This window comes from Hyperolius riggenbachi, chromosome 10, assembly GCF_040937935.1.
Source record: "Hyperolius riggenbachi isolate aHypRig1 chromosome 10, aHypRig1.pri, whole genome shotgun sequence".
NCBI classification, from domain to species: Eukaryota; Metazoa; Chordata; class Amphibia; order Anura; family Hyperoliidae; genus Hyperolius; species Hyperolius riggenbachi.
In genome coordinates, this window is record NC_090655.1 from 253115505 (window position 1) to 253139838 (window position 24334).

Consider the following 24334-nt stretch of genomic DNA (forward strand, 5'->3'; position numbering starts at 1 on the left):
CAGGCCTGCTTAAAAAGGGACCTGAGCACCTTAATCTGAAACAATCTGCTAGGTACACACAATGCAATTTTCTGACAGATCTACTGTCAGATTGATTATTCCCAACGTGTCCGATCTGATTTCTGCACGATTTCCTATAGAAGTGAACTGAAAATCAGATCAGGCATGTTGAAAATTGTCGATCTGACAATAAATCTGTCCGGAAATTGCATTGTGTGTACTTAGCAGGTACATCGGCTTGCCTCCTCATCCTCTTTTTATTCTGTAAGCAGAGTTGCATTCCCCCCTCGCACGCCACCCGGCTACTTTTTCATGCCACCCGGCTGGAAAAAAATTCTGGGGAGAACACTGAAAACATCACTTCCAGGTTCCTTTGGCTTCCTGACATTAAATGCCTATTAAACACTAAGTAAACTCCCAACAAATGCACAATATATGATAGCAGAATGTTCAACCAACCAATGCCACAACCTGGAAAATGCCTGACGTATGCTAGGGATCAACGCTTACACATGCCTGCTAATGCTGAAACTGCTGGAGGAGATGAAGGAGTCTGATAAAGACAGTCAAAGAGCAGCAACAATCCAATGCACTGAGCAGCATGAAAGAGTCCTCAGAATTCAGTGTAAGAATGCTGCCATGTACGCTTTGCAAGAAGTAAAAGAAACATTAGAAAATAACACTTATGGCCAAAACATTTCCCCTACTTAACACAAATGTCTCACAAGCAGTGATTTACACTCAAAACATTTCCCACACTCAGCACATGATTAGGGTTTCTCACCAGTGTGACATCTCTTATGTCTGACGAGGTTTCCTTTCTCTCCAAAACTTTTCCCACACTCAGCACATGAATAGGGCTTCTCACCAGTGTGACATCTCTCATGTCTGACAAGGCTTCCTTTCTGCCCAAACAATTTCCCACACTCAGCACATGAATAGGGCTTCTCACCAGTGTGAGATCTTTCATGTTTGATAAGGTCTGATTTAAGAACAAAACATTTCCCACACTCAGCACATGAAAAGGGCTTCTCACCAGTGTGAGATCTCTCATGTTTGATAAGGTCTGATTTATGAACAAAACATTTCCCACACTCAGCACATGAATATGGCTTCTCACCAGTGTGAGATTTCTCATGTTTGACAAGGTTTGCTTTATGTGCAAAACATTTCCCACACTCAGCACATGAATAGGGCTTCTCACCAGTGTGAGATCTCTCATGTTTGAAAAGGTCTGATTTCTGAACAAAACCTTTCCCACACTCAGCACATGAATAGGGCTTCTCACCAGTGTGAGATCTCTCATGTCTGACAAGGTGTCCTTTATCTCCAAAACATTTCCCACACTCAGCACATGAAAAGGGCTTCTCACCAGTGTGAACTCTCTCATGTGTTACAAGGTGTCCTTTCTGTATAAAACATTTCCCACACTCAGCACATGAAAAGGGCTTCTCACCAGTGTGCGATCTCTCATGTGATAAAAGGTTTCCTTTACGCCCAAAACACTTCCCACACTCAGCACATGAATAGAGCTTCTCACCTGTGTGAGATCGCTCATGAATGACAAGATGTGATTTCCATGCAAAACCTTTTCCACCTGTAAAACAGGAATAAGATCCTCCAGTAGGGGGAGAGCTGTGCTTGGTATGGGGCCCCTCAGGGTTAAACAGGTGAGGAGAGTCTGCCGGAATATCTGCAGGAGACTCTTGTCCAGTGACATCATCATCCGTTGTACAGTCTGTGGACGCAGAGAGACGAGTCTCTGAGAGGTTCCTGATGCCGGGACTCTGCGCTGCAAATAGAGAAACATCATCACTTCCTGTTGGAGAATTCTGAAAGGAGGAACAATTATCATTGGACAGGAGATCAGTTAGGGGAGGGAAAAGGGTGTGACAATACTCCACCTCTGGGTCTAAGGCCAGCTGTGTCAGACACAAAGGAATAGCTGAGACACAGGGAATTCCCCATAGATAGCATCCTTGGTTGGTAAGCACTAAGGTGTCTGTACTAACATACATACTCACGTATAAGCCAAATTTCTGAGCACAAAAATAATTTGCTCAAAAGTCCTCCCTCGGCCTATACGCGAGTCACCAAGTGTGTGTGTGTGTGTGTTTAGGGTCACTTGTTTTTATGCCCCAAGTGGCCATTTGTGTCCAGGCTCACCTTTTTGTGTCCCCAGTAACCAGCCGTTCATTCAGGATTGCTCAGTGGAGAGTGCCTGTGTGAGAATTTAATGCAGAGCGGGGTGTCCTGAATTTGGGGGTGGAGCATCCCGCACTGGCAGTGTTGTATTTGGAGTGACAGAGCCTTTGACATCACGTGTGCAATGATTGGGGATTCCCTTGCCGTGTCTAGTACTCACAGCGTCTCATATATACAAGTACCTAGCAAAATCTGACACTCCCTATATGTGACATGACAGGGGGTAGTTGGAGGTTGCCTACTGGGTACACATATGGCTTTGGGGAGAGGGGCTGCTTAACATCTTGGTGCACATCTGGCTCTGGGGAGGGGGGCTGCTTTATACTTGGAGCACATGTGGCCATTTATATTGTGTATGGGGCTTATATGCGAGTCAACCTCTTTTTCCTGGTTTCTGGAGGAAAACACAAGTGTATATGGTGTGACATAAGGGCACCAGCACTAGAACTAAATTAGCAGAAATGTAGCACTTTATTGGGTTAATAAGCGCTGCTAACTCTAGTAAAAGGCCACTGCTAAAGTCTCAGAGGAAAAGAGGGCAGCCCAGTGTGAAAGAATAAAGTGATCTTTCTCTCCCTCAGGGTGTCTGTACTGCTATTGTTAGCAAGCTGTCACCAAATACTATCATGAATGATAACTATAGATGGCAAACATCTAACATGAGCACATAGCACAACCCCTAATATGGCCAGTCTGTGAGCAGTGACAGGCATAACAGCAATACAGATACACATTACTCTATAGGTACTGCTGATTACTCACCTGTTCTGCCCTCTGTAACAGTGTCCTCCTCTTTACTTGTCTCCATCATGTCACTCTCCTTCATAGACCACTGATCACTCCTCACATGTGTCTCTTCTTCCTCCTCTTTACTTGTCCTCATCATGTCACCCTCCTTTATAGACTGCTGATCACTCCTCACATACGTCTCTTCTTCCTCCTCTTTAATTGTCCTCATCATGTCACCCTCCTCCATAGACTTCTGATCACTCCTCACATACGTCTCTTCTTCTTCCTCTTTACTTGTCCTCATCATGTCACCCTCCTCCATAGACTTCTGATCACTCCTCACATACGTCTCTTCTTCTTCCTCTTTAATTGTCCTCATCATGTCACCCTCCTCCATAGACTGCTGATCTCTCCTCACATACGTCTCTTCTTCCTCCTCTTTACTTGTCCTCATCATGTCACCCTCCTCCATAGACTTCTGATCACTCCTCACATACGTCTCTTCTTCTTCCTCTTTAATTGTCCTCATTATGTCACCCTCCTTCATAGACTGCTGATCTCTCCTCACATATGTCTCTTCTTCCTCCTCTTTACTTGTCCTCATCATGTCACCCTCCTCCATAGACTTCTGATCACTCCTCACATACGTCTCTTCTTCTTCCTCTTTAATTGTCCTCATTATGTCACCCTCCTTCATAGACTGCTGATCTCTCCTCACATATGTCTCTTCTTCCTCCTCTTTACTTGTCCTCATCATGTCACCCTCCTCCATAGACTGCTGATCACTCCTCACATATGTCTCGTCTTCCTCTTTAACCTCAGCACTTTCATGTGCAAGTTCTCCACCCTAAGTGCACAAAGTGAGAGATAATATAAAATGTAAACACCAATAACAGCATACATAGAAGGAAAGAATGTGTCATGGTTTGGAGTCTCTGGGGACCCTCAGTCTCACCTACATGATAATGGTGGGGGATGGTGGGATATTCATGTGGACAATCCTGGGAATAAAGAGCACCTGTACATCTCTCTGCTGGGTTTCTGTTACTGGATCCATCTGTCGGAAACACACACTGACTGAATACATTGTCTCCATGTGTTTATCAAATGATGGGGGATCTAGGTCTGCACTCTTTCTTACAAGACATGGTAATGGTAATAATGTTTCTAACCATTCCAGGGTACGGCTTGGAAAGGAGAGACACTAGGCTCCTCCTCCTAGGGAAACAATTAGCAAGAAGATTAAAAGCACCACCCACCCTCCTACCTTCAGTATACTCCAAGAGATAATGCCCACAAGACACCAAAATGTGCACATTACATCCCAACTAGAGTATAAACCACCTAATAGCATGAACAGAAGAGAAAAATAGATCCCAGAAGGACAGGGAGGGATAATGTACACTGGAATGGTTACAAACAACATTACTGGTGAGTCTAAACATGACCTCTTCCTCTCCAAAACCCTCACCATCCTCGCACCTATTGAGACATGGCTCACCCCCTCTGACTCTGCCACAGAGGTTGCCCTCTCCTATGGTGGGCTTTACCTCAGTCACACCCCCACATCAGACAACAGGCCAGGGGGAGGGGTGGGTCTGCTCCTCTCCCCATCCTGCACCTTCCGTGTCCTTACTCCACTTCCCTACCTACAATTCACATAATTGGAGGCCCACACTATCCGCCTCTACAATCCCCTCCCAGCCATTGTTGCAGTCTTATACCGCCCTCCGGGCTCCACACGACAATTTCTCGATAACCTTGCCTCCTGGCTCCCTCACATCCTCTTCTCTGACCTCCCCACCATCATCCTCGGGGATTTCAATATTCCCATCGATGAACTCAACAACTCTGTCGTGACCCAGCTACTCACCATTGCCAACTCACTTGGACTAGTACAACACACCAACACCCCCATCCACTCTGCAGGTCACACACTCAACTTCATATTCACTAAATTCACCACCATTACAGACCTTGACATCACACTCTTCCCACCGTCAGACCATCACCTTCTCACCTTCAACCTCCTCACAATAGGTACCTCCAAGCGACCCGCCCACCCACCTGGTCGATGGCAGTGAGACATAGGCAAGCTCAATCCTAGTGTCCTTGCTGACTCCCTCCATGGCCTCTCCTCCACTCTCCCCACCCTAACCTGTCCTAATCTTGCTGCAGCTCAGTATCATCAAACCCTCTCATCAGCCCTATAGGAAGCTGCTCCCCCAATATTCCACTGCAACCACCCCCTAACCCCCAGCCCTGCCGCACCACCCATACTTGCAACCTCCAGAGGGTAACACGCGCCACTGAAAGGAAATGGAGAAAAACTCAACTTAACCAGGATTTCCTACAGTACAAGACTAACCTGCTGCAGTTCCACACTGCCCTAGCTGATGCGAAGCAGGAATACTTCACTAAACTCACTGGAGCACAAGCTTCAATCCCCCGGCGCATTTTTGCCACTTTCAACTCCCTGCTTAAACCCGCTCCCCACCCTCCATTTCCTCACTCTCTGCCACAGATTTAGCCACTCGCTTCACCAACAAAATTGTCTCCAGCCATCAGGAAATATCCAATCTTTACCTCCCACCCTCTCTTAACCCCTCACCTCCTTCACTCTTACTACCACCTACTCCTACTACCACCTACTGGAGACTTCTCATACCACTACCTCCCCCCTTGACCCCAACCCTTCTGATTTACTCCAACCTCACTTCATGGATTTGGCCTCAGTTCTCACTACCCTGTTTAACCTCTCCCTATCCACAGGCACCTTCCCCTCAGACTTCAAGCAGGCCATTGTACTACCCCTGCTCAAGAAACCATCCCTTGATCCCTCACTACCCTCCAACTACCGCCCTATCTCCCTCATCCCCTTTGCCTCAAAACTCCTTGAGCGCCTGGTTCACAAACGACTGACTCAGTTCCTCAATGCCAACTACCTGCTAGACCCACTGCAATCTGGATTTCGGCCTGCCCACTCAACTGAAACAGCTCTCACCAAAGTGGTCAATGACCTTGCCTTAGCTAAAGCTGAAGGCAAATACTCCATTCTCATCCTCCTTGACTGTTCAGCAGCTTTTGACACAGTAGACCATCCCCTACTCCTCCTGTCCCTCCAGTCCATGGGCATTAACAAACTCGCACTGACCTGGCTCTCATCCTACCTCTCCAATTGCTCCTTCATGACCTCTTTCAATGGGTCCTCATCTACCCCCAACCACCTCTCGGTGGGAGTCCCCGAAGGCTTGGTCCTTGGCCCCCTACTATTCTCCCTATACACATCCTCCATTGGCAAGGTTATCTCCTCCATGGGTTTTAACTATCATCTGTATGCAGATGACACCCAGATCTACCTCCACACCCCTGACCTATCCACCGCTACCATGGACAAGGTCTCCTCCTGCCCATCAGCCATCTCCTCCTGGATGTCCGCTAAATTCCTGAAACTAAATCTGGACAAAACGGAATTTATGATCTTCCCACCCGGCCACCCCTGAACCTCCCAGATGTGCATGTCACTGTTAACCACACTACCATTCCCCCTACCTCTCAAGCCCGCTGTCTGGGTGTCACCCTGGACTCCACACTCTCCTTCACTCCCCACATCCAAAACCTCACAAAGTCGTGCAACTTCCACCTCCATAACATCTGCAAGATCCGCCCTTTCCTGACCTCTGCCACCACCAAACTCCTCATCCATGCCCTCATAATTTCCCGCCTTGACTACTGCAATGCCCTTCTTTCTGGTCTCCTTATGACCCGAATTGCCCCACTGCAGTCCATCATGAATGCAGCATCCAGAATTATTCACTCCTCCCATAGCTCCACCACGACGGCTCGCCTCTGTGAATCCCTCCACTGGCTTCCTATCCAGTCCAGAATCAGATTCAAGATACTGTGTCTGACCTACAAATCTGTCCACAAAACCTGTCCATGCTACATTTCTGATCTCACTCAGAGGTACACACCTAGCTGCTCACTCCGCTCCTCCAATGAACTTCGCCTGACCACCCCACGCATCACCCAGTCCCATGCACGCCTCCAGGACATCTCAAGAGCTGCTCCAACACTATGGACCCTCCTACCTCCACCTATTAGGGCAGCCCCCTCCTTCAGCATCTTCAAGAAGGCCCTCAAAACTCACCTTTTCACCCTGGCCTACCACCCCTCACTAGTGCTCTAAACCCGCAGCTGAACTCTGGTCCCCTACCTTTCATGTCCATACATCTCCCTCTAGATTGTAAGCCTTTGGGCAGGGTCCACCTCCTTTTATGTCGTACCTGATCATGCACCTCCATTACTGTAAACCCATGCTATGCATTTAAGTGAACTCAACTTGCCTAATCTCCAGTGACTGACTAAGCGTTACCTTGTACTCTGTACTGTGCTGCATGATCTGTTTTTTTCTTGTATTCCTGTATTGCTGTATGTAACCCCTAAATATTGTCTGTAACCTTAACTAATGTATAGCACTGCGTAATATGTTCGTGCTTTATAAATACAATAAATAAATAAACTTTCTCTAACCATTACAGGGTCCGGCTTGGAAAGGAGAGATAGGCAAGTAATCTCATACTCACATCAGGACGGGACCGCTGCCTGCAGCACCTCTCTGTGAAATGCCATATCTTGTCCGGATAATACATCTATACGATAATGCTTCATAAAGGTAGGAGGGTGGAGCTTTTAATCTTCTTGCTAATTGTTTCCCTAGGAGGAGGAGCCTAGTGGCTCTCCTTTCCAAGCTGTACCCTGTAATGGTCAGAAAAAGTCTCCTCTTACCTGGTGATGTGAGGAGGGGCGGATTCTCCATCATGGTGTCCTTGTAGAGGTCCTTGTGTCCTTCTATATACTGGCACTCCTCCATGGAGGAACAGACAGTGACATCCTGACACCTTTTAGGAACCTGACACATACAATGATACAGTTAACACCCAGATACACCCCTTGCTGTTACTGGATAATATCCCATAATTCCCAGCACTGCTCACCTCTCCTGTCAGCAGCTCCATCATTTTTCTGATGACTTCTAGAATCTTCTGCTTGTTATGTCTCTCAGATAACAAGGAGTGAGCTGGGGGAACCGTGATCATGACATGATGACCAGATTCCACTGGAGGAAAACTCTGTATGGAAAGATCAACAATGTCACATGACCTCCCAGAATCCTCCTCACCTCTCCAGTCTGTTGTGTGCAGGGCCGGGAAAAGGTTGTCCAGCACTAGAGGTGGAGAGTCCAAAGTGCCGCCGCCCCCCCTCCCCCCTCCATCCACAGTGTAGTTAGCAGATGGAGCCCCAGTATTAAAGGATATCTCATTTATTATAATATGCAAAACAAAGCTCCCCCTAAGGGAAGTTCATAAAGTGTGTGTGTGTGTGTGCGCTTGCACGCACGCGCGCACACACACACACACACACACACACACACACACACACACACACACACACACACACACACACACACACACACACACACACACACACACACACACACACACACACACACACACACACACACACACACACACACACACACACACACACACACACACACACACACACACACACACACACACACACACCTCTTTGGGGGGAGGTTAATTTTAAATATTTTTATAAGTTAGGTGCTTTGTAGATTGCCTCTCCCCCCAGTACAGGTGGCCATACATGCCCCAGTATTAAGCATCCCCTCCCCATTTTGAATATCCAGGTCAGCCCCCAGTATAAACAACCACATGCACAATGAACAAGCACCATCCACTATAGCAATTCAGCTGCTGCTTAATTATACCCAGAACGTGCAGAACAGCATACAAATTACATGTTAAACCTTAAAAAGCTTAGCCTGAAATCAAACTGAGATAAATCAACAGATAAAGATTTTTTTATTAAACCATGAATTATTAGTAACAGCTGCAGCTGTCCTGTGCCCTTGCTGCAGCTCCGGTGGCTCCCTGTCTTCTGCGCTGCAGAAGCCGACCTCACAAAGTCCTCTACCGGGTTTGCTTCTTATGCGCTCCACTGCTGACGTCATTACGCCTGCACTATGCAGAACTACTGCACCTGCGCAGCACAGTCCTGATGATGTCAGCGGAGTAGCGCAGAAGAAGCCGACCCGGAAGCCGACCTGGCGAGGTCGGCTTCTGCAGTGGAGAAGACCGGGAGCCACCGGAGCTGCGGCGAGGGCACAGGACAGCTGCCAGGGGCTGGAAGAAGCCCCAGGTAAGTGGATTTTTTTCCCTGGACGTACCCTGTAACTATTTGCTGTGCACGGCTTCCTCAGAGATCAATGAAAGATCGGCAGGGGGGACAGTGGAGGGTTTTTTTCTGGGGGCCTTTTAGGCCACAGTATTTTTCTACTTGATCTGCTTGCCAGCGCTGCATAATATGTTGGTGCTTTATAAATACAATAAATAAATGATAGTAAAAAAGCCCATCCGCACTAGGTCTTGGCCGTGACCCCCCCCCCCCCCCCCAGCACAGCCCCTCCGCCAGTCTGCCCCATATACACTCACCAGCACTTTGGTTGCATTCATATGCAGAACAATGCATCTTTTATGCGCTCGCACTTTATGTCCTGCAAGAGTTGTGTGCAGTGTGACTTGTGATGCAATTATTTGTGGTACTGATTATATACCCCGCCATTATGGCTCTGCTTGTTTTATTGTTTTTATAATTTATGGTTTAATAAATGATTGTATCTATTGATTAATTTCTGTTTGATGCAGTGATTTGAGGCTCAGTTTTTTTTTCGGTTTGACAGCCCCCAGTATAAGGCAGCCCCCACCCCAAGCTAGATAGCCAGAGAAGCCCCCCATTATTAGGCAGTGCCCATCAAGTTATATAGCCAGAGAAGCCCCCCATTATTAGGTAGCCCCCACACCCCAAGCTAGATAGCCAGAGAAGCAGGGCTGTGGAGTCGGAGTCGTGGAGTCGGAGTAATTTTGGGTGCCTGGAGTCGGGAAAAAAATGCTCTGACTCCTAGTGAATTTGTAAGTGTAATTAAAATAGAAAATATGATAACATGTTCTATTTCTCAGATAATAGTCATCAAAAATAATGTATATATACAGTATATATACAGTAATAGCTGTGCTCAGTCCACAAAAATGAAATAAACCAAATCAAAATTAGTTACTTGTGCTGCTTCAATAAATACATATCTGATTGTGACTGTATATATGATGTGTACACAGGAATCTCTTATATATACTAAATAACATCTATGCTGTAAGAATAAAGCCTGACGTGTAGCCGTGTCACTAATAGAGATGGTCAATGAGATGGAAATAATTCTGCATTGATGCTGGTTTATTAAAATGTACGCACTCTCTTTGCTCATGAAATCAAATAATTTGCTATGTTGTTAAAAATTGGTTTGGTGACTACAAATTAAAGGGTACCTGAGACGGATAAAATGTAAAGTTTATACATACCTGGGGCTTCCTCCAGCCCCCTTCAGGCTAATCAGTCCCTCGCTGTCCACCTCTAGCACCTGGATCCGCTGCTATGAGTCCAGGTAATTCAGCCAGTCAGCGCAGTCTGGCTACGTGCCGCTTCCACAGCCAGGAGCATTCTGCACCTGCGCAATAGTGCAGGTGTAGTACGCCCCCGGCGGCGGAGTGTGTGCATGCGCACTACACCAGACTGGCTCAAGTACCTGGACTCCTAGCAGAAGATCCAGGTGGTGGAGGAGGACAACGAGGGACTGATTAGCCTGAAGGGGCCTGGAGGAAGCCCCAGGTATGTATAAAACTTTAATTTCATCTGTCTCAGGTTTACTTTGGTACACAGTAGTACAATACTCTACATATGCACTCCCCACAGAGCTGCAGGGAATCCACTGAGAATGTTGTGCACATTAAACACAGTGGTGTTGTCTATCACCCATAAACCTGGTTCAGATTGTGCATGAATAATGTGTAATAGAGGAAGAATCTCCTCATTCCCCGGCAGAGTACCTGCACATCACTCTTACATGTACCCACAGTTACATTGCCTAGGGCCTGATAGATGTTCTTTGTTCCGTTCTGTACCTTTTATAAGTACTCTTACAAAGGACTAGTTTTAGTCTAAAGGGAATAAATATAGTAGTCTACATATCCTTCTCAATTCAGTTGTCTTGTAAAATTCCTAAGCGTTGGCAGTTAAGAGACGAATTTCACGTTACATACTGTTAATCAACAAAATTGTAATATGCAAATTAGAGGAGTCAGAGTCGTGGAGTCGGAGTAATCCTAAACTGAGGAGTCGGAGTCGGTGGATTTTTGGACCGACTCCACAGCCCTGCAGAGAAGCCTCCCATTATTAGGCAGTGCCCAGTGCCTATTAGTGCCCATCCCTAAGTTAGATAGCCAGAGAAGCCCCCCGTTATTAGGCAGTGCCCATCCCCAGTTATATAGCCAGAGAAGCCCCCTGTTATTAGCCAGTGCCCAACCCCAAGTTATATAGCCAGAGAAGCCCCCTGTTATTAGGCAGTGCCCAACCCCAAGTTATATAGCCACAGAAGCCCCCCCCCCCCCCCCCCGTTATTAGGCAGTGCCCATCCCCAAGTTAGATAGCCAGAGAAGCCCCCTTTTATTAGGCAGTGCCCATCCCCAAGTTATATAGGCAGAGAAGCCCCCTGTTATTAGCCAGTGCCCATCCCCAAGTTAGATAGCCAGAGAAGCCCCCTGTTATTAGGCAGTGCCCATACCCAAGTTAGATAGCCAGAGAAGCCCCCAGTATAAGGCAGCCCCCACCCCAAGTTATATAGCCAGAGAAGCCCCCAGTATAAGGCAGCCCCCACACCCAAGCTAGTTAGCCAGAGAAGCCCCCCATTATTAGGCAGTGTCCATCCCCAAATTATATAGCCAGAGAAGCCCCCTGTTATTAGGCAGTGCCCATCCCCAAGTTATATAGCCAGAGAAGCCCCCTGTTATTAGGCAGTGCCCATCCACAAGTTAGATAGCCAGAGAAGCCCCCATTATTAGGCAGTGCCCATCCCCAAGTTAGATAGCCAGAGAAGCCCCCTGTTATTAGGCAGTGCCCATACCCAAGTTAGATAGCCAGAGAAGCCCCCAGTATAAGGCAGCCCCCACCCCAAGTTATATAGCCAGAGAAGCCCCCAGTATAAGGCAGCCCCCACACCCAAGCTAGTTAGCCAGAGAAGCCCCCCATTATTAGGCAGTGTCCATCCCCAAATTATATAGCCAGAGAAGCCCCCTGTTATTAGGCAGTGCCCATCCCCAAGTTATATAGCCAGAGAAGCCCCCTGTTATTAGGCAGTGCCCATCCACAAGTTAGATAGCCAGAGAAGCCCCCATTATTAGGCAGTGCCCATCCCCAAGTTAGATAGCCAGTGCCCATCCACAAGTTAGATAGCCAGAGAAGCCCCCATTATTAGGCAGTGCCCATCCCCAAGTTAGATAGCCAGAGAAGCCCCCTGTTATTAGGCAGTGCCCATCCACAAGTTAGATAGCCAGAGAAGCCCCCAGTATAAGGCAGCCCCCACCCCAAGTTATATAGCCAGAGAAGCCCCCAGTATAAGGCAGCCCCCACACCCCAAGCTAGTTAGCCAGAGAAGCCCCCCATTATTAGCCAGTGCCCATCCCCAAGTTAGATAGCCAGAGAATCCCCCCGTTATTAGACAGCCTCTCTCCCCATGTTAGATAGCCCGATCAGCCCCCCAGTATTAGGTAGCCCCCCAGAAATCCAAATAGGCACCCAGTATTAAGCAACCCCATCCCCATGTTAGATAGCTAGATAAGCCCCCAGTATTAAGCAGCCACCTTTCCAAGACAGGAAACTAAAGTGGGAAAACCCTTCTGAACCTATGCCTGAGACTTGGCCTATACATAATGAATGGGTGAACCAGGGGTGACTCTCTTGGGAGATTTACTATGAACTCCCACGTGGGCAGCAGTGTGGTGGACTATGCCATCCCAGACACAGACCGCATAAACATCAATGCCTTCTTAGTTACCCCTGAAACACACCTGTCAGACCACAACCAAATACTGCTGTACCTGAAATCCACTGATAAGCCAACCACACAGCAGCCTGGCCAGACCAGTCTCTACAAGCTGTCACCAATCTTCAAACGGACCAAACAGTCTGCCACAGAATACACCAACATGATCAACACTGCCAAAATCAAAGAACTGCTGACAAACTTTAATACCAAACAATATAAACCAAACCAACAAGGTGTCAGCCATGCAGTGATGGAATTCAGTAACATCTTATATACTATGGCAGTACTAGCTGGTCTCAAGCAGACCAACATCAAGAGACCCACCAATAAACAGTCCCAAAATTGTTTTGATCATACACAGGGTCACTAGTTTTGACAGTGAATGCAAGGCTCTACGTAATTCTCTAAGTGAAGCCAGTAACAAAAAGTACAGAGACCACAACAATGGGACCTAAGGGAAGCCCACGACCACCTAAGAAGGCAATACAAAGACAACCCACAAATCAAGGACATCCAAAACCCTCTGGATACACCAATCACGGTGCAGAAAATAAAAGAAAGAATAAAGCTGAAATGTAAGAAGGCCAGCGGTACGAATGCCATCCTGCCAGAGATGATGAAATACAGCCCCCCAGACATACATGAGGCAATCACAGGACTATTCAGCCTCATCCAGAGTGCGGCTCCTTTCCCCAGGCCTGGAGCGAGGGCCTCATAACACCCATCCACAAGAATGGGGACCGATATGATCCGGCTACCTACAGAGCAATCTGTATCAGGAGCACACTGGGGAAACTATTTAAAGCGGACCTGAACTCAGAACTTTTTTTACAGCTGATACAAATCCTGCAGTAAATCTGCTGTGTGTCTACTTTCTGATTTCATGGAAGCAGCCATAGGGTTAACATCCTGTGTTAACAAATTAGCAACTCTTCCATGGCAGAGGAGATTCCTGAGCTAACACAGCTAAAGAGATCAAATTACAGTAGTGAGTCACAGATGAGGGGGAATTAGACAGGCTGAACTCTCTAAATACATACAGGGTGCATTTCTCTATGTTTTCCTACTGTCCTGTACAAGAGTTCCGGTCCACTTTAACAGCATCACTAATAAAAGGATCCTCTCCTTCCTCACAGAGTTGGACGTACTCAGCAAAAGCCGAGCCGGGAACATGCCAAACCACCGACCACATCTACACACTGCACAGCCTCATCAAGACCCATGTCAGCAGGTCATGCAGCAAAATATATGCTGCAAATATATATAAATATAAGGCATTAGACTCTGTAGGGCACCCAGGCCTTTTCCTAACACTCCTAGAGAGCGGAATAAGAGTTCATATACCGGGAGCCAATGCAGTGTGAAAGTGGATGGGAAGAGAAGCACGTTCTTCAAGCAGCATCGAGGAGGCAGGCAGGGCTGCAGTCTGAGAGCAACGCTCTTTATCATACAGTAGAATCTTGTTATAGTAAACTTTGATTTAGTAAACCTCTGGCTATAGTAAACTCAGGTCCCAGCAACTGTGTCTGTAAAAATATATAATATATGACCAATTCTGATATAGTAAACTACTTTTGGAGTTTACTATAAAGGGATAATACTGTATACATTAACCAACTGGCTGTAGCCCTGGAGTCCTCCCCAGCACCAGGCCTCCTCCTGCATGACTATGAGGTGAAGTTCCTGCTGTATGCAGATGACTGCCTGCTGCTCTACCCAACAGAGAGGGAGCGGCCTATAGGAAAGCCTGGCAGTACTGGAGAGTTTCTGCACCACATGGGCACTGCCCATCAACCCAAAGAAGACAAAAGTGACGGTGTTCCAGAGGAAGATAACTTATTCAGAGAGCTTTAAGACAGCAGTAAAGGGCATTGAAAGAAAAAGCCTGCAGAACCTTTTATGCCTTCAGAAGGCAACTGTACCACCTGAAGCCACTTGTGAGAGTCTTGGTAAAAATATTCTACAACTATCATCACCCCAATCCTGTTCTATGGCAGTGAGGTATGGGGCCCGGTCACCTACCCTGACCAATCAAAATGGGACTCCATCCCAACAGAAGTCTTCCATCTACAGTTCTGCAAGAAACTTTTCCAAGTCCATCGCTGCACTTCGAACACAGCCTTCCGGGCAGAGCTAGGCATATTCCTACTATGGCTGACTATCCAGCAGAGGGCGCTCTCATACTAGGTGCACATACAAAGCAGCAGCCCTGGAACTTACCACAATGAAGCCTTTCTGAGCCAGGGGGCCAAGGCCATACCATGCACTGTGAAGCAAAGCATCAGCCCAGCCCAGCCAGGACCACCAACACAGCCTGACAAAAGCCAAGATAAAAGGGACTATAGAAAGCTACAAAGTGAGATATCTGAAGGAATTACATAAAGAACTCACAAAAAACTCACTGTCTACCAATCACTGCAGAGGGAGTACACAATGGCCCCTTATCTGGAGAGGCTACACCACCCCAAAGACAAACAGATCCTGATCTTGTACCGTCTGAGCGCCCACAGCCTGGAGATAGAGACAGGGAGGCACAGGGAGACATGGAAGCCCTGGGAGGAGAGGCTGTGCAGGCAGTGTTGTGACCAGGGGGGCCATGGAGGATGAGGACCACTTCCTGCTACCCTGCAGCAAATATGCACCTGTGAGGACCGCCCACTTCCAGAGACTCTCCGCCCACATACCAGATTTCACCTCCTATGATGAGGAGAGGAACTTCTTCATCTAACTGGGGAAGAGGAAACTGTGCAAATAGTGGCCCAATATGCCGCCACCTGCCACCCACTGTGAGGAACATGATACCCCACAGACTGTATATCCCTTATACTGCCCCTATACCCTCCTCACCCCTATGCACTATATATGCCAGGCCCCTATACTGCCCCTGATATTCTCCACACCCTTATGGACTGTATAGCCCAACCCCCTATACCCTTCCCTTAATACCACAACCAACCCCTCCCATGCTAATGCTATTGTTTTGCTTTGGCCATGCTAAGTGTATTTGGTCCTGCCAATAAAGCATTTTTGGATTTGGATTACCAGATCAGCCCCAGTATTAGGCACCCCCCCCCCCCTCCCCAAGTTAGATAGTCTGATCAGCTCCCAGTAACAGGTAGCCTCCCCTCCTCAAGTTAGCCAGGTGACCCCCCAGCATTTGGCAGGGCCCCTCTTCAGTTTAACTAGCCAGATGTGTCCCCAGTGTTAGGCAGCCCCCTACCCAAGTTAGATAACCAGATCAGCTGATGGAAGCAGCAGCAAGAGGGGCCTTTTCTAATGAGACATTCCTCTGTGTATCAGAAAACAATTACACGTTGGAGATTAATACCCCCATCCCACCTTTCTAGGATGTAAAGGCACCCAGCAGCATTCTAGTGTCCCCATACTGTGTTCCAGCCCCCTAATAGTGTGTCCCAGCTTTCTAGTGTCCCCCATAGTGTATCTGAGATTCCCAGTGTCCCCTAAACTGTGTCCCAGCGTCCCCCATAGTGAGTCTTATCTTCCGAGTATTTCCATAGTGCAACCCATCTTCACCCTGCCCTCAGAGTATGTCCCACCTTCCAGTGCCCCTCATAGTGTGCCCCAGCTTCCCAGTGCCCCTCATAGTGTGTCCCAGCTTCCTGTTATAATTTAAGTAGGCCTCAGTTATTTGGACTGAGTTAGTCAAAAAGGCTTGATGAGCAGACCTGCCCTTTAAGGGGATTTTCTCTGAAGAGAGAAAATCTGCAGTTCTGTCAGCAGAACTAGAACATACCAAGAAGCTGTTCTGAACAAGGCCGCAGGTCTCCCTGACCTGGGCCTGGAACAATAAACATCAGTCATGTTTTGTAAATATTCACATCCTGCATGTATGTCAAATGTCTCATTGATTATTAATCGAGTAGGTGTGTATGATGACACCACAAGTGGGTCCACCAATAGACTTATCTAGGGGGTGGCGAAGATGATGTCATATTTAACTCTTTCCTAGTCGGTATTAAATCTGGAGCGAGCGATGGGGAACTCACTTCTGCTTCTTCCTTCCTCACTAGCTCGCAATACTGACTGGAACCCAATTATTTCTCTAAGCATGTTCTTCCTTTATGTAAGCTGATATAATGTATGCTATGTACATAGGTAGTTTAGTGTAACGTAGGTAGGAAGAAGGTACCTGATAGACTTCGGCAGGGAGTCTAATCAAGAGCTTGTAATGCAACATGAAGATCGCCATAGCTAGGATATGATGACTGTATCTATCTGTCTTTCTGTGATTTGAATAAATAACGGAAACATTGGAGAAGCCTGAGAAAGTCTATTTCCTGTTTGCTGTGTGTGGAGAGTCAAGTGATCTCACAGTCTGTGAGACGATGGTGTCGAAGCAAGGTGATAAGAACAGTTTATAACAATTGGTGCCTGAAATCCTTCCCTGCCTAGCAAGACAGGCAGACGGGCCGGGGGCCGAAGAAGTTTTCAAGATATTCCACAGCAAAACGAGCAGAATAGACGGACGCAGACGGTAAAGCTTATCAAGCTGATACTGATAAGTGGGAGGGTGCGGGAGCCAAGCACACGGCGGCAATTCGAGAATCAGCGGCGAAACTCTTGGACGTTAGACTGTGACTGCATTGTGCACTGTAGCCACTAGCCGAAATATGGGTCAGACGGGACACTCCGAGGCCAGCTTGCAACTCGCTGTGGGAGATGTAGATCCACTGAGCCAGTCCAGTGTGGGGACGGTGTTTAAACGCTCAGAAGGTTCCGGAGTCCATGGAAGTTTCGCAGGTGTAGTTGCGGGAATGCTGATGAAGTGCCAAGAATCTGCTGCTCAGGCAAGTTTGTTTACGCTGTTGTATGGCGTTATCTGTATTTGGTGTTATAACAAGGAGAGGTTAATGTGTTAATGTGTACATTCTGTGTTAATTGCAGCATGGTGGCTGCGGGCTTCTCTTCTCTCTCGCGCGTGGTGGGAGGGGGGAGGCTGCTTTCAGAGTTTAGGTGCTTGTTTTTTTTTTCTTCGGATTCAAGCATGTATATTTACGTAGTGGTTATCTCTGCATTTGTCTCAGGCATGTTTTTGCTGGAAAGAAGTCGATTGGTTTTTTTTTTTTCTCTCTTCTCTTCTCTCCCCGTCTCTACAGAGGCTGGGAAAAAAGGGGGGGGGGGTCCCCCGCAGCAGGAGATAAGCCAGCGGTGCTTCTGTTAGTACTGGATGGGAGGGAGAGGTGATAGAGAGGAGTGTAGTGAGAGGTGCAAGCTTATCTAGTTCCAGTCAGTGCCGCTAAAAGTTATATAGGTTTAATGTTGTAGTCATGTCAGACTGATAAATGTGCGTCTCAGAAGTACTAGCTGTTAATATGGTTTAGAGTTACACTGCACGCTTGAATAGTTCTGTGTTATGCTGCAGATGATTTGTGAGGGGAGAGAGGTCTACGTCCCTGGGTGATGCTACGATGTAAAATATTTAGCATTGCAGCTGTGACGCGGTTTGTCTCACTTTTGGCAAGCATCCCAGAGAGTATAGGTAGCGGAAGGCTGACTCTCGGTAAAATGTATAGATGCTGTGTGTAACTATGCATAACAAATGTATGTTCTGTGTGAGTTTTGTTTTCTCTCCTAGGTCTATAGGAACGAGAGGCTGCTATGGGAGCAGCCATCTTGGCTGGCAGTCCAGGACTCAAAATGGCGGCAGTGGAGAGAGCCCGCCCCCGTGAGTCATGGCCCCCACACGTCATGGCAGGGGGGAGGAGGGGCTGGGGGATCCACGTCACGTCAGGCTGTGCTCGCGGCTCCGGGCAGAGCAGCTGAAAGGGAGGGGGGTAGAAATACAGAGACATTCTCCTGTGTGTCTCGGTTCTCAAAGTATTTCCCCAGAGCTTTTCCCTGGGTCCATGGAAAGGAATGCCAGAATAGGAAGTGTTTCCCAGCTCGGTGCAGGGACACACGGAGCAGTACAGATCGGAAATGGGTCTGTACTGTGTTGCTTATGGGATTATTCCTGTAAGTGAGGCACCTTAATGGGTGGTGCAGCATGAGTTCCCAATAGGAAAGGGGGGACAGCGCATCAGGGGGGGTGCCGGAGGTGGAAAAAAGGGAGTTGACCAATTCGGGTTTCTGTCGCCGCTGCTGCAGAGCGGTAACGTTTTTTCCGGTTTTTTTTTTCGTGGACAGGGCCAGAGCTTGACTGAGAGGTCTATGCTGGGCTGGGGCTGTTTTTTGTGCGTTTTTTTCGTCCACTGATTGGTCAAATATGTTTTTTCCAGCTCTTATCAATTGTAGCACAAAGAACAAGGACTGACAGCAGTTCATGGGGCAATTATACAGATGATAGAATTGCCGTTTACAGTGTGACAGTGTATCAGTACGGTGTTTGCCATGTGACTACCTACCAAGTGGGCATTCAGGGATCTGCATACAGGCATGTGACGCTGGTATGCTTAGCCCTGCACCCTGTGTAGTTTAAGTGCAAAGTGCTCCTTCCGACAGGGAGGCAGCAATTTTTTGGTAGTTTAGGTGGTGGCACGGCAAACATTGATCAGAGGGTACAACACACAGAACTTCTAGCAGAGCTGGTATCACAATGAAGTTCTAGATAAGTAAATGCGAAAATGAGTAAGTGCATTGCAGGCTCACCTGCAAAGCAGCAACAGGTGTGGCATCCGTAATCTGTGCATGCGACGGCCGCGCATGGACAGATAGGGGGGGATGTGGAGTGAGCTGCAATGGGGTGAGAGCTTCCAAAGGGGAAGCGAGCTTCCAAAGGTGAAGTCCGCGGGAGCATATTTTAAACAGGTAAGTACTGAGGATAGTACTGAGGTAGGGGGGTGAAGTTTAACTCCAATCTACCAATAAGAGTAAACAGAGTTCATGAGAACCATAAAGTAACGAGATCAATTACGATATATATTGATCAATTTAAAGTGTAAAGAGTACAAGCCGCAGGGCGAATCCCAAATCATTAATAAGAATTGATTTGTTTGTATTTCGATTTCAGGTGTTTGGCAATATGGATTTGAGACAGATGCCGTGCTGGCAGCAAAGCTGGAGATGTCAGTCGGATACGCGAAAGGTTCCAGATGCCAATCTAAGCTTGGAGAACAGCGAGATTCCTGAGATGGGAAAGAGACTAAAACACGAGATTCCTGAAATGGGAAAGAGACTAAAAACCGAGGTTCCTGAGATCGGAAAACGTCTAAAAAAACTGTCTGAGCAAAGCATAGTGCAAATTGCTAATGTTTTTCTTTCCCAAGGTGGTGCTTTTATAATGAGGAGTACCGTGCTGATGGTGATCCTAGGTTGCCATTTCGTCCTAGGAGAACGAAGAGAGGACATTCTCATGTATAATAAGGGGTTAATGAGAATGCAAGGCCCAAGCATGTTAATGTTGGGTGACAAAGGTACTGATCCTTTCACACCTCCCTCTGATTGGCACAGATGGACCAAGCAGGGATGGAGGGAAAGAGCACTTGTGCCAGGAGAAAACAAATTTCATGGCACAATGTGGGTGAAAGGTCTGAAGGGTCAGGTGTGCGGGCAGTGGGAATTTAATGGCAGTGTAAATCTGCTATTGAATGCCACACTCCCAGAATCGATGCACCGATCCAAAGGTTTGTTAAAAGGTGCATTGCAGTACAATGGGTACATGCAAGAGGTGGAGTGTGTGATTCAGGGGTACCTTGTCTTGGTTATGCAGAGTGAGATGGTTCCAGATTGGAGAGGAACGAGCAGGAGGCGTCAATTCTCATACCAGAGAGACGCAGGGGACAACATCACACTCTGGAGCTACCAACAGAGAGTGCCTCTGAAACAACTATACACACGTAAAGGCTGGAAAGCCGAGGGTTGGTGGTTCTCGAAACAAGAAGTAAAAATCGAGATCAAGCCACAGTTCCAGGTGACAAAGAGGGTGGGGAGAGCGATCCCGGGGGAGGGAAAGCCAACACAGGGAACCCCATCCACACTACACGGGTCACAACAGGGGACGATATTACACAGTCCATATGCAGCAGCTTATCCTCATGATAGTTGGGTAAGTGAAGAGGTACTCTTAATTGAAAGATTGCAGAGAGTACAGTCTTCCCAACCTCAGGTACATATTGTGCCTCAGGACACAAGGGGGGAAGAGGTCCAATCAGGACAGTTGGGGACATATTTTGTCAGGGAGAGGCTAAAAGATCCGGTACAACTGAGATTGGACAAGGGGAGGTATAGTAACTTTTCTGGAGAAGGATCTTTTGCATGGCATCTTCGAGATGTTTGGGTGAACAAATGGAAACGGTGCAACATTCCTTTAGGCACCGCTACTTCCTTAGTTCCCACCTCAACCCGTGTCTTACACCAGGACCTGAGAGGTCAACCTTTTTTGGTGCTAGACGGGGAGGTGAAGCAAGTAGAGTTGTCCTCATGTGGGCAATTCTTGCAGAAGTTCCTGCGTTGGCCGGGGCAAGTCAAATTTAGTGAAGAAGCCTGCAGGCTCAATAACGCAGAAGGCGAGGCTACCATTCAAAAGATCCACCCTGAAGCCCAACCGATAGTTCCGGTGGCTGAAGGAAAGGTTTGGTTTTTTAACATAAGGTCTAATGATACATTCAAGGTATATTCTCATAATTGTTCCGATAAGGGGGAGTTTCCAAGGGGAACATATTGTGTGAGTGGAGATCCCATATGGATCCTGTCATCCAGGTTTGATGACGTTGTTTCTCAAATTGTTAAGAGAACTCTAAAGGTCAAAGTTTCACGGGTAGTTCCCGTCCTGAAAGAGAACACGACATGGGACGAAGGGGAACAGGGTTTGATCCAAGACGACCACATTTTGTTACAAAGGTTAAACAAACAGTACACTAAGTTAAAGGTAAGATTTCACCATGATACAGGTGATCTTAACGAGGTAGAGCACAAAAATGAGCAGGTGAGTTCCAGTCTGCCCTGGTGGACAAAGGTTCCGGTGATGTTCCAGGGACACTCGGACGGGGCATCTGCAGTTCCAAAGTTCTTTCTACACCCACTGGTCGTCTGGATGGGGATGACAACTTTAGGCATCATTATCCAGGTGAGGTTGCGGGTTAAAATTACGTAAAATAAATTAACCGGTCCAGAGATTGGTGCCTCATAAACAATCTCCTGAACCAATAGTTGAAATTAAGGGATATACAGGGTTACGGGTATAGGTTTAGTAGTACCTGTGATGGAGCTGATTGTATAAAGGCGCTTTTTTAGAAGGCACCTGGCCCTGCTCCATCGAGTAACAAGCGAGCGATGGGGCACTCACTTCTGCTTCTTCCTTCCTCACTAGCTCGCAATACTGACTGGAACCCAATTATTTCTCTAAGCATGTTCTTCCTTTATGTAAGCTGATATAATGTATGCTATGTACATAGGTAGTTTAGTGTAACGTAGGTAGGAAGAAGGTACCTGATAGACTTCGGCAGGGAGTCTAATCAAGAGCTTGTAATGCAACATGAAGATCGGCATAGCTAGGATATGATGACTGTATCTATCTGTCTTTCTGTGATTTGAATAAATAACGGAAACATTGGAGAAGCCTGAGAAAGTCTATTTCCTGTTTGCTGTGTGGAGAGTCAAGTGATCTCACAGTCTGTGAGACGATGGTGTCGAAGCAAGGTGATAAGAACAGTTTATAACACTTCCCAGTGCCCATCATAGTGTGTCCCAGCTTCCCAGTGCCCCTCATAGTGTGTCTTAGCTTCCCAGTGCCCTCATAGTGTGTCCCAGCTTCCCAGTGCCCCTCATAGTGCACCCCAGCTCCCCAGTGCCCCTCATAGTGTGTCTTAGCTTCCCAGTGCCCCTCATAGTGTGCCCCAGCTTCCCAGTGCCCCTCATAGCGTGCCCCAGCTTCCCAGTGCCCCTCATAATGTGCCCCAGCTTCCCAGTGTCCCCATAGTGTGTCTTAGCTTCCCAGTGTCCCCATAGTGCATAAACTTGGAAGCTTCCCAGCTGCCTTATAGTGTGTCTCAGCTTCCCACTGTCCCTAAAGTGTGTCCCAGCATTCCCATGGTGTCTTCCAGCTTACCAGTGTCTCCATAGAGTGCCCCAGCTTTTTAGTATCCCCTAAACTGTTTTTTTTATATAAAAAGTAACTGATGTAGAAATGCCTTGTAACCACATGCCTTGATAAAGGGGGACCCTGCGCAGCCCCCGAAACAATTGTTGGACTACCTTGTGGAGACTGGCACAATAAAGTGTGTGCTATACAGAACGGTGTGCTGACAATCATTTGAACACAGCCCCAGTATTAGGCCACCCCTTAAACTGAGCAGCAGCCCTGAATGCAGAGTTGTGAGCAGAGCCTCTAGTGCTGTCTACTTACATCACTGCATCGGGAACTCAGCTGTGTCAGGCTTACAGCATCTCCTCATCTCTCTCTAGTGATGAAACTATTGAGAGACGCCAAAAGAGGGAGACAGAGAGAAGCTGCTACAAGCCTGTGACATCACGGACCTCCCAGTGGGATGAGGAGCAACACTACAAGCTCTACTCTCGACTCTGGACCAGCCAGGAAAGGGTGTCCCTCGAAGGGAGGGGTCATTGGTGCACCCTCGCGGCTAATGCCTTCCCTGCCTTGGCCCAGAACTGGCTGTGTGTTTCATTAAGAGACATCCAGGATACTCCTCACCTCTCCAGTCAGCAGATAGATGATCTCCAGGGTGAGGTTGAATATCCTCTCAGTCATGTGACTCTGGTCCTCATCCATCCTCAGTGATGTGGTCATGTGATCCATACAGGTTGCTGCTGCCTTTTGATAGATCATAAGGAAAGGACACGCAATATTATAAAGACCTTTAGAGAAAAACATTTTTTACAGCTGATACAAATCCTGCAGAAAATTTCCCTATGAGGTTTCCTGCTGAGTCCCCTAAAGTAGACCAGCACCAAGATGCCAACCATAATCTATGGCACATCCAGGGGGGACTACACGTTATACTATAGTAGTTTTATAGAAGTCTCTAATATGGCAATTAGTTCAAGGGCGGTGACCAGGATAGTGACAGGTGTACTATGACCTCCTCTGTAACAAAGTATGTCCACCCCGACCTCTGCTCTGCACAATATATAACAACAATCACACAATTACCTCTTCCAGCAATATCTCCTCTCCTTTTCCTGCAACTTTTCCTCCTGCTGTAACATCACTTCCTTTCTTTGTAACATCATTTCCTATATTTGGTTTAATTTCTTCCTTACTATGCGTTCCACCTGGGAGAGGGGAGATCGCCACCTTGTGGTAGATAGGCTAAGTGCAGCCTCTTTTTTTTTGGAATCACCTGCACTCAGAATATAAAGGTACACTTAAACTAAAGTGAGCGTAAATTAAAACAAAACGCCCATTTACTTACCTGGGATTTCTTTCGCCCCCTAAAGTCCTCTTGCTCCCTCGCTGTCACTCATGCTCAGCCATTTCTCTGCTGTCCCCCTCCATTAACACTTGTCCTGCAGTATTCATGG

At 47.4% G+C, this 24334-nt stretch overlaps 2 protein-coding genes across 2 annotated transcripts in view; both read right to left on the bottom strand.

Moving 5' to 3' along the window:
• Positions 1 to 547: 547 nt before the first annotated feature.
• The window catches only part of LOC137535336 (zinc finger protein 665-like), a 213664-nt gene continuing 189877 nt past the window's right edge, over positions 548 to 24334 (bottom strand). The window contains exon 8 of the mRNA XM_068257166.1: positions 548 to 1597. Within this exon, the coding sequence (XP_068113267.1) occupies positions 771 to 1597 (827 nt within the window). The 3' untranslated portion in view covers positions 548 to 770. The remainder of the gene's footprint in view (positions 1598 to 24334) is intronic.
• LOC137535833 (gastrula zinc finger protein XlCGF66.1-like) lies at positions 1813 to 23623 on the bottom strand. The gene is made up of 6 exons (XM_068257721.1): positions 23505 to 23623; positions 7932 to 8066; positions 7723 to 7846; positions 3894 to 3991; positions 3697 to 3781; positions 1813 to 1832 (listed from the first exon to the last, which is right to left on the bottom strand). Exons 1-6 carry the CDS (start codon positions 23607 to 23609, stop codon positions 1813 to 1815), a joined length of 567 nt encoding a protein of 188 aa, XP_068113822.1. The 5' UTR covers positions 23610 to 23623.